At 39.6% G+C, this 9,968-nt stretch overlaps 3 protein-coding genes across 6 annotated transcripts; 1 reads left to right on the forward strand and 2 right to left on the reverse strand.

Moving 5' to 3' along the window:
- Positions 1-430: 430 nt before the first annotated feature.
- LOC121744887 lies at positions 431-3,739 on the forward strand. Its single transcript, XM_042138568.1, has 3 exons — positions 431-2,398; positions 2,484-2,610; positions 2,993-3,739. Exons 1-3 carry the CDS (start codon positions 1,043-1,045, stop codon positions 3,676-3,678), a joined length of 2,169 nt encoding a protein of 722 aa, XP_041994502.1. The 5' UTR covers positions 431-1,042; the 3' UTR covers positions 3,679-3,739.
- Positions 3,740-4,343: 604 nt separating this feature from the next.
- On the reverse strand, positions 4,344-9,929 carry LOC121744908 (receptor-like protein EIX2). 4 transcript variants are annotated; one of them, XM_042138613.1, is made up of 5 exons: positions 9,800-9,929; positions 9,410-9,642; positions 9,195-9,311; positions 5,684-8,371; positions 5,150-5,346 (listed from the first exon to the last, which is right to left on the reverse strand). In XM_042138613.1, the coding sequence occupies exon 4, from the start codon at positions 7,122-7,124 to the stop codon at positions 5,703-5,705; it is 1,422 nt and encodes a 473-aa protein (XP_041994547.1). In that variant the 5' UTR covers positions 7,125-8,371; positions 9,195-9,311; positions 9,410-9,642; positions 9,800-9,929; the 3' UTR covers positions 5,150-5,346; positions 5,684-5,702. The 4 variants fall into 4 exon arrangements, with proteins under 4 accessions (XP_041994544.1, XP_041994547.1, XP_041994543.1 ...); XM_042138609.1 differs by having other exon boundaries at positions 9,176-9,311; XM_042138612.1 differs by having other exon boundaries at positions 8,847-9,311.
- Positions 7,413-9,640, reverse strand: LOC121746000 (receptor-like protein EIX1). The gene is made up of 2 exons (XM_042139941.1): positions 9,523-9,640; positions 7,413-8,371 (listed from the first exon to the last, which is right to left on the reverse strand). The coding sequence occupies exons 1-2, from the start codon at positions 9,638-9,640 to the stop codon at positions 7,413-7,415; spliced, it is 1,077 nt and encodes a 358-aa protein (XP_041995875.1).
- Positions 9,930-9,968: the final 39 nt, after the last annotated feature.

The raw sequence follows: 9,968 nt of genomic DNA on the forward strand, positions 1-9,968 counted from the left end.
TGGAAAGGTGGAGGCGGCTGGGGATGTGGAAGAGGCAGACGGCACCGTCGGAGAAACCCGCCGCGAGGTGGTGGTCGGAGGGAGCGAGGCGGCGGGAGGCCGTCGTTGAAATATTAGTTAGGGCATTATGTTATTTTGTTTTAATATTTTATTTTTTATTTTCAGAATAATAAAAATATATAACTAAAATACTTAATTGTGTCAAAATTGCATTTAAAACGTTGACCGTTACAATTTAACGGAACCGTCAGTTTTGGACTGATCCGAGTTAATGTTTGGGATGAAAAATACAAAACATAATGTCTATGACCAAAATTGTAAAATTGTCATATATTCAGCCGTTCATGACCAATTTTGACTTTTACTTATGCTGAATCAACATAAAATCCACAAAGCAACAAAAAAATTCCACTGGTGACTAATTGCACAACCATGGTACAGGGCTTGTCCATTAAAATTGTCTGTTGTTACACCTTTTCTCTCCTTCCAAATCCAAAAAGGAAAATATAGCAAAGTGACCCCTACCATTCACCTTAAATTTTGGGTTTTCGGATTCCAAAAATGACAAAACATCATCATCTCTTATTATTGATAACTACTATACTAAATTAATCATCACACTCATTGGTACTACTAAACAATCCAAACGGATCCCCATTCCCATTATTCAAGATTCTCCCCCTACAAACATAAACTGTGTGCTAATCACAATCAAAACATAAAGAAAAGCCACCACCCATGAATTGAATTCAATTGCGTGAATCACAGGTCTCTCATTAACTGAAAATCGCTCATCAGTCTCTCTCACTTTCTCCCTCAGCCCTGTGCCTTTTCACCATTGTTTCTGGGCATCCATTTCTTGCTCCTTTTGTCAAGCCTTAAAATACTATGGTTTATTTTCAGGTATCAACCGCAAAGATTCTATCTTTCTGTCTCTTTCTTCTATGTTTAGACGGCACCTTATTTTATCACTGCAAAAATGGATGTTAAATCTTGAATTCGGCAATAAAGTTTGAATCTGTCAATTGAGGTCAGAGAAAACATGCCTGTTTACCGATCCTTCGTCACTTGTGACGACCCAAAAGGGGTCGCCGACTGCAAGACCGCCATAAAATCCAAGAAAGCCAAACAAAAACAAGCAAACAAAACATCAACATCAACATCAAAGGAGAGAGTGAAGGAGCCCAGCTTGTGTTTTCAAGTGATGGAGGTTTCTAGAGGCGCAGAGAGGCTCAGCAAAGCGGTGGATAAGCCGCACTCCGCCACCGATTTGCTGAAAGGCGCCCTGCATTTGCAGCAGTCCCTTGTTATGTTTGGGAAATTGCACAAGGAGAAGAGGCCTCTTGATCTACTAGATCATGATGGTGGTGGTGATAAGGGGAGAGTTTCTGCATCGAGAGATTGCTATGATGAGCTGAGGGATGTGATAAGGGAGAGCTTCGCCAGGCAGAATTTACTGCCCAAGGAGAAACTAGCTTGTGATGTTGATAGGAAGCATTCTCAGTTGTGTGTGGATTTGCCGTCTTCTAGCTCGAGCCAGACGTCGTCTTCGTTGCTCAACTCGGGCTCCTCGGGGTCTTCCAGCATCCGGCTTGAGAGGAAGTCGAACTTGATTGCGAAGCTCATGGGGTTGGAGGAAGCAATGCCCTTGAAAGCAGGGGATGGTGCGTTTTTGAAGGAGAGGGCTGTGTGTAGGAGAAGCCCTTTCCTTGATATTGATCTGCCGAGGCCTAAACAGCCTCAGTTCAAGGTAGCTAGAAGAGAGACAAGGACGTTGGAAGAGATCATTGAGACAATGCAGTTTAAGGGGAGAGAGTCTTTACATGATTACAAGTTGCATTCTAATGCATTGTTCTTGAGGAATGAATCGGCTGCTGATACCCCGCCTATCGTGATCATGGAGCCTCTTCGTGTCCGTGGTGATCAGTGTATCGATGGAGGGGAGCACATCAAGCCAAGAAAGACGGGGGCAGAGCTTCCACCTAGACCAGATTTGAAGGCAAAGAAGCTCAATGAGAAATCTGCAGTGGATCATTCTTCGAAACAGAAGCTCGATAAGAGAACTCGAGCGAGGCCAGTAAAGAAAGCAGCAGTAGATAGTCTCTCTACGATGAGGATGAGCCAACCGAAGCCTCTTCCTGCACAAATACAGAAGAAAGAAGCTCCCAAAATAAGGAAACCAAAAGATGCTAAGCCTCAAAGGTCTGATAAGACTCAAGATGTAGCCAAACTTGCTGCAGTGAAGACTGTGAGAGGAAACAATGTCTCTAAAAGTCAGGTTGCTAGAGGAAGGGTTGTAGCCGCGGATAAGGCCATGAAACCAACACCTCTTAGTCGAACTGTTCCAAAGAAGAGTCTGCGGAAAGGTGAATCCAACAGCAAGCCCTCACCATATGTAGTAAGTTTCATCTTTCTATGTTAGCATTTAGGCAGTTATATTTATGGAGTCTGCATACTAATACTGATCTAACAAAATGATGCAGGTTGAAAATACACAAAGTGAAAGCAATTTTGCAACCGGTACTGAAACTATTGTTAGCGAGTTCGTGGTGAAGAATACAGAACCAAAACAAGCTACTGAGGAAGTGGCTAAAGCTTATAATGTGTCTGGTAAATCACTAAATCCAATCAATATGATTTTTCTTAATGCTTTTTGTTTCTGCTATAATGGTTAGAACTGTGTTCATTATATTCTAGAGGACTATTGGTTATTTTGAAAATCCATAGTATGCCATCTGCTAATAAGTAACTATATTCTTCAAAACATTGTAAAAATCTGACATTCTATTTATACACAAAACTAGTGGAATTCTAGTGGAACCTTGAATTGTCTGTGTGTGTGAATGTGTGATAGAAAGTGCTACTTTGTATTGTTGATACCCAAAGCATACTCATATTGTTAGAACTGTGGCGGTTGATTTACACGAAGACATTAATCAGATAGATGCAACAATTTTTTGTATCATACATAGTGATTCTCTATTCAATACAGATAGTTCAACGAATGCAGCAAGTTCTCCTAGAGATGCTTCGAACACAGATAGTTCAACGAATGCAGCAAGTTCTCCTAGAGATGCTTCGAACGTAATTACCAAGGATGATGCCCCTCATATTGAAGATGACACTTTGTTTCCAAGTTTTGATTCAGATCAGATCAAAGGCTGCAAAATCCTAATGAAGTCGAGATACTTACTCCTAAGAAGTGCTTCATTTCTCAATCATGTAGAGGAGCTCTTCGACACAGGCACTCATGACTCTACAGTCTTTCGAAGTTCAGTTGATAGTGAAGGGCTTTACGATTCTCTTCTCCTCGACTGTGCAAAAGAAATACTAGAGCGTAAGAGCCTAAGCTGCAGGAGCACGAGAAATCTTTGGTCACAAAACCTCTTAAGAAGGCCGAAATACCATTCATCTATAGAGCAGTTGGTAGAGGAGATAGCTGATATCATTGAAGATTTGCAAAACTACAATGAAGATTGTGGCGATATAGTTGTTGCAGACAGCATATACCCGATGCTGGAGAAAGACCTAAGGCGGAATGAAGAGATAACGGGTGCTTGGGATTCTGGCTGGAGGAAGGGATATGCAATGGAAGCAGTTGATGAAGTGATGCATGAAGTGGAAGAGCAAGTTTTGAGTGAAATAGTAGCTGATTTGATTACAGAAATTATGCAATAAATTATTGAGCTTTTGGTGTAAAAATTTCATTAGATTATAATCAGTACATGTCCTGACAAAACATAGAGATGTAGAGAGTTCTACTTAGGGGTGAGAAAAAAACCAAAAACCGAACCCAACCAAATAGAAAATTTAAAATTCGGTTCGGTTATTTCGATTTTTCGGTTCGGTTTTAAAAATTAAACAAATTCGGTTTTTCGATTCGGTTCAGACTTTTAAAAAAACCGAAAAACCAAATTATATATTAATATAATATTATATATATATGTGCTAGTATTACATTAATATTTAAAACTAAAACCCTAAAAAACATAAGAGCATCTCCAGTGGGCGGATGTCCCACTCGGACATCCACTAGGACATCCCAAAAACACCTCCTGCCACGTCACTAGGACATCCCCTGCACAATCCGCCCTTCCCATCGCCCTTTTTCACTAGGACTTCCCGCAATAAAAAAAATCACAATAATGTAATTACGTAAAAACGGAATTATAATTTTGACACGGAATATGGGAAAGCAAAATACGGGCAAAAATACATAGTCATAAAACATAAAAAAAAAATTAATTACCGGACATCCGACCCACTCCACAATGGCGGACGTCCGCCCGCCCGTCGTCCGCACGTCCGAGGACACCCGACGTCCTCACGGGACGTCCGTATCCGACCTTCGACGCCACAATGACGGACGTCTCGGTCGCCCGTCGCGGACGTCCGACCGGACGTCCGCCATTGGAGATGCTCTAACTATCAGACTTCCGCCTCCCTTCTCTAATCTCCATCTCTATCTCAATCTTCACTCTAACCCTAAATCTCCCCAGCTCCAAGCATCCAAGCTGCCGCCTCCTTCCAACCATCGCCATCACCATTATCCTAAAATGAACTAAATGGTGCATCCTAATTCCTACTCCACGCCTGCCGCCTCCATTTTCTCTTTCTTTATTTCTCTTCTCTCGAACTCATCCACGCCTCCACATTCCTCTCCCCCTTCAAAATTGAGAAGCAGAAGTCGCCCAGATACCATAGTGCCAGATTCCAGAAATCCTACCATAGAAATTTTGCTAATATTTAAATGTGGCAATGATATTTTCTTTGTAACTTTTCCATTCATTAAACGTAAGTCTTCAAGAGTATTTCTCCACTAGAATACAACATATTTTCTAGTTTTTTTTTTTATCTTCAGATTGTTGGTCGATTTGGTTTTATGAATATCTTATATAATTTCTGTTTTTCGGTTTTATTCGGTTTTTCGGGTTCGGTTTCAATTTTAGAAAAAATTCGGTTTTTTGGTTCAGTTCGGTTTGAGGAAAAAACCGAACCGAAACCCGAATGCTCACCTATAGTTCTACTGTATTAACTCCCTAGTTCTACCGTATTAACTGCTTGATTCATTCTATAATTGATAAGACACTTTGGTCTCCAATTTCCTTCATTTGCACTAAACAATAGCACAAATACATAATACATTAAGTTCATCTTCTTACATAATACACACTAGTATCACTAAGGATTTGTTCATACCAAAAGAAACAACACAAATACATAATACAATAAGTTCATCTCCTTACATAAACTCACACTAAACACACAGAATGTACTGCAACATGCTAGCACAACATTGAAACTAGCTTCCAGAAGTTTCGGATATGTTCTTACTTGTTTTGCTAGCTACAAGAGAAAGGAAATACAAATAAGAACTCTCAAGTTCCTTAAAAGAAACTATCATAGATGATTTTATGGGCTGAAAATCAATAAAATAGTGCACAGCTTAACACCTTTCAATTAAAAATGCTAATCCCAGATCCAATTTCCAATCAGTTAGTAATACTACAACAACATAAAATTGATTTCAGAACATATTTGAAGTTGACATCTTAGCTTGAAAATTGAGTGTTTGTATCATCCTAGAAGGGTCTAAAAAAGTTAATGCAATCCCTTCCTAATATACTTTAGACATCAGATTTTAATCAAAACGATACATAAGGTGGTAGAGTGAGATAGTTACCTGTCTTGAGTTATTTTAATCAAAATATCTGCACAAGTAGTAAAAATATGCTTCTCCGGCTCCCCATGATCCCTTCAACAGCAACAACTCCCAAAAATCCAATAATAAAACCCAAGGCCATTGATATGCCAAATTCTTTGCTCACAATGCCACCATCTTTCTTGATGTTTTTTCCTTGATAAGTGATGAGTGGATGATCTCCTGGGCACAATTTGAGAGGGAGTCCACAAAGTCCATCGTTCCCGGCATAAGCAGATGCATTGAAACTCTGTAGTTGAGTACTCAATGGAATTCTGCCCCACAAACTATTATTTTCCAGATCAAGAACAGCTATAAAATGTAGTTGTGCTAGGCTATTGGGAATGTGACCAGAGAGTTGGTTCCTAGATAGATCAAGGACTTCTAGCATCTCCATTTCACCAATATCTGAAATTATGGTCCCTGTCAACATATTTCTTGATAGGTTCAAGGAAACTAATGCCCTCATACTGGAAAATGATCTAGGAATGCTCCCTACTAATCTATTGCTGGACAGATCAATGAGTTTGAGATGTTGAAGAATCTTCCGATATTCAAATTCCCCACCTTTCCACTGAACAAATGCATACTCGAACAAATTCAAAGGCTCGTATAGTGTAGGGAAGAAGGTGATGGAAGCTCCTTGCACAGTTGTATTCTTCTTGCTCAGTGAGGTAAATCTGTTGAAGCAGTGAGGGATTTCTCCTGATATATTGTTTATGGAGAGGTCCAACACTTGGATGTAAGTAAGAATGCAGATTTCTAGCGGGATGCTGCCATAAAATCTATTGCGTCTAAGGATAACATATACCAAGTTCGTAATTGCACCTATCCATGCAGGGATATTTCCTGTCAAATTGTTCCCTCCGACATCAATGAACATCAATTCTCCACACTTGCTTAAAGTAAAAGGCAACTCACCAGACAGATTATTGCCATGCAAGTTCAAAGAGGTTAGCATCGACAAGCTGCCCAAAGTATGTGGAACTTCACCAGAAAAACTGTTTTCACCTAAACTAAGATATCTCAAGCCACTCATTTTCTCCCAGCAATTTGGTATTTCTCCATCCAAGTGGTTGTTGGAGAGGTCAAGTATCATCATTTTCACAAACAAAGATGAGCATATATTTGAAAGTGATCCTGAAAACATGTTTTGACTCAACTGAACAGTGGACATGCTTTGTTGAAGCAATGGTAGAGGCCCAGAAAGGTTGTTAGAGCTGACATCTAAATCTTCGATGGAAGTGGACAGGAGATGAGGAATAGTCCCACTAATATGATTATGGGATATATTTAAACTCAAAAGTGTAGGAGACAAACTCCACAGCCATCTAGGTACTTCATCTGATATATGGGCATAAGAAAGATCAAGGAAACGAACGTTCCTCTGAGTTTGAACCCATTGGGGGAAATAAGGGTTCATGTTGCAGCCTGCTAACCTGATAACATCCAACTGAAAAGGCGGATTCCAGTCCTGGGTGATTTGCAAAGTCAGCGAATTGAAGGACAGGTAGCACCTTTAAGTTGTGAAGTTTCGTGAAGTAGGCCTCGGAGATGATACCTTGCAATGAGTTCAATGATACATCAACTTCTTCAAGAACCGAATGTTGGCTAAGACTTTCAGGCATTGATCCTACAAACTTGTTGCTTCCAACATTGAGTTTTTTCAATGCTGAAAAATGCTTTAGTCTCCAACTTTCCATTGACATGTTTACTTTAGTAGATAGATTCCCAAATAAAAGTCCTCAAGATCTCCACTAAAGTCATTACTGGACAAGTCTAAGGCTTGCAAATGACTCAAATTCCTCAATGATTCAGAGATGCCACCTTCAAGCATGTTGCCAGAAAGATCAAGATCCTCAAGAAGAACCAGTCTCCCAAACACGTGAGGGATTTGGCCATCTAATTTATTCCTTCGCATGTTTAAAATAGAAAGTCTCGTGCTTGTGTTAAATAACCAGTCAAGGTTGGAAGACACTAACGCGTTACATGACAAATCAAGGATGGAAAGAGATACAGACGAAGAATTAGCAGAGGGTACCCCAGCTGGTATAGTAGCTCCAATGTTAGAGTAAGCTAAGCTCAATTCTTGCAAGGAACGAAGCTTTAGTATTTGTTGTAGCCAACTTGTATGACTTAAGTCAATCAAGCTCAGATCGAGTCGATTCAGCAAAGAGAGATGAGAAAGCCAATCAAGATTCTCAGACCTTAAAGGACCCCAGAGATTAAGTGTCCGCAGGTTGGTCAGGTTTCCTAGTTGAGGAGGAAGAGTCCCATGAAGGTAGCAAGCACGAAGATTCAAGTGCTCTAACTGTTTCATGGAACCCATAAATCGTGGGAACTGATAATCAAAATCGTTCATGCTCAAATCCAAATTAGTTAAGTGATGCAATTCCAGCAAGGCATCACTAATATTACCTCCCAAAGGTTTGGTGTAAGGATAATCGTTGTACTCATAACCAAGTAGTAGAGCGATCACATGAGCATAGGTGGTGTTGGTGTTGGTGTAGGTGTTGGTGTTGGTGTTGCCACACACAACACCCTTCCATTTGCAGCAATCCTTCTTGCTGTCTTCACTTACCCACGATGAGAGAATTCCACTCTCATCTATAACACCTTTCTTGAACCTCACCAGAGCTTCTCTTTCCCTCTCCACGCACCTTACTTCTCCTGAAACCAACCGGAAATCACAACATTCCATGCACATTAAAACAACAAGAAGAAATTTTATAGCTGTTTTTTTTAAATTCATTTTTTTCTTGAAATTTTGGGCAAAAATGCTTCATGGAAAATAAGTGGTCTGGTTTACTTGATATTTTCAAGATCATGTGGAAAAAAACTAGATTCCAACTCTTTCCTTTTTGAGTGGGATTATTGGAAGATTTTGACTTTGAGTGAAGGAAAATCTCATTTTGTTGTAATTTCAACTATAAATAAGTTTCTGAATTAAAAAGAAAGACAGAAAGCTTTCCAAGGAAATACTAATATTCACATAAATAACAAGTAAAATACTGTTTATATAAGTAGTATTACTTTTAAGCATAGCATTTAAAAAGATTAGTGGAATATGAGTCCCACTTTTGAATTATTAGTTTTATAATAAAATGTGAGTAGAATGAGTTAGTGGAATGTGGGGCTTACTTACCATTTATGATAAAAGTGAAAGTGGACAATTAATAGGGGACGGAGGGATTATGTTTGTATAATGCTGTTTATCATCACATACGGCCCGCCCGCCAATCCATAGGAACTATACTACGACAATGACTATATTGATGGGAAGTTCAATTCCTTTGAGAAGGTCCATAGTTTAGATTTGATAACATCATTAAGCTCTGTCCTTATTCTTATTCAACTTCCAAGTATTTTCAAGATAAAGGTGCAACTTCCAAGTATTTTCAGGGGGAAACTTACTTCATAGCAATGAAAAACATTACTAAGAACGAAAGCATGGCTAAGAGAGGCAACACTCACAAGTGACTCTAGATCTCACCAAGGGCCTTGCATATGGCGCGGCCATTTCATGATTATGCTCCTTCCCCAAACCGTGAAACCTTCCACTGGCCACTATCATCACGAACGAAAGATATCATTGCCCTGCATCCTGTTCCTGTAACCAATATTGTTATCTTCTTTAACCCCTTCCTTTGAACAAGGGTTAGTTTTTGGTTCCCATGAAATAGTATTGTATTGTATTGTATTGTTTACCCCTATGGACATTGAAATCCATGGCGGTCGCGTAATCACAGTACAACATGTATGCTTCTTCCTCACTGTACACACTTGTTCCAATAATTTCTTTTCCAACTACGAAATAAGACCTTCATCTTGCCCCTCATTCGCATCAATCACTTCTCCAGCACAACGTGGCAGTGCAACTCCTTCTCCACAACCACAAGCAGCTCCGTGGACTTCCAAGTCAAATCCAGAACTTTCCATCTCTGTCAAGTACAACAATCGAAGTGTTAATTAACCAGCCTCTTTCAGCAAGGCGGATTAAACTTTCATTTGAGCTCATAATAAGAGATGGCATAAAACTCAGAATCATGTCAATTAATTCACGTACAAGAACAAAAGTGGAAAAGAGATAGTATTAACCTGCAATTGACGGAGAGGTGTGGTTTACGAAGGCGACGGCGGAGGCGGAATTTGAATGTAATTTTGGGCGCATGATCTACCGCCGATGATTGCCTACACCGGGTCTACCTTATTGGGAATTACCATATAAAATATTTATAACTACTTTATAAAAATTTCAAAATACAAA

This window comes from Salvia splendens, chromosome 8, assembly GCF_004379255.2.
Source record: "Salvia splendens isolate huo1 chromosome 8, SspV2, whole genome shotgun sequence".
In the NCBI taxonomy this organism is placed as follows: domain Eukaryota; kingdom Viridiplantae; phylum Streptophyta; class Magnoliopsida; order Lamiales; family Lamiaceae; genus Salvia; species Salvia splendens.

Coding starts and splice junctions, on each gene's coding strand:
- LOC121744887 (XM_042138568.1), top strand. CDS start 1,043: ATGCCTGTTTACCGATCCTTCGTCACTTGTGACGACCCAAAAGGGGTC. Junction 2,399..2,483: donor GCAAGCCCTCACCATATGTA/GTAAGTTTCATC, acceptor AAAATGATGCAG/GTTGAAAATACACAAAGTGA. Junction 2,611..2,992: donor TAAAGCTTATAATGTGTCTG/GTAAATCACTAA, acceptor TATTCAATACAG/ATAGTTCAACGAATGCAGCA.
- LOC121746000 (XM_042139941.1), bottom strand. CDS start 9,640: ATGGAAAGTTCTGGATTTGACTTGGAAGTCCACGGAGCTGCTTGTGGT. Junction 8,372..9,522: donor GAATGAGGGGCAAGATGAAG/GTCTTATTTCGT, acceptor GGTTGGTTTCAG/GAGAAGTAAGGTGCGTGGAG.
- LOC121744908 (XM_042138610.1), bottom strand. CDS start 7,124: ATGAACCCTTATTTCCCCCAATGGGTTCAAACTCAGAGGAACGTTCGT.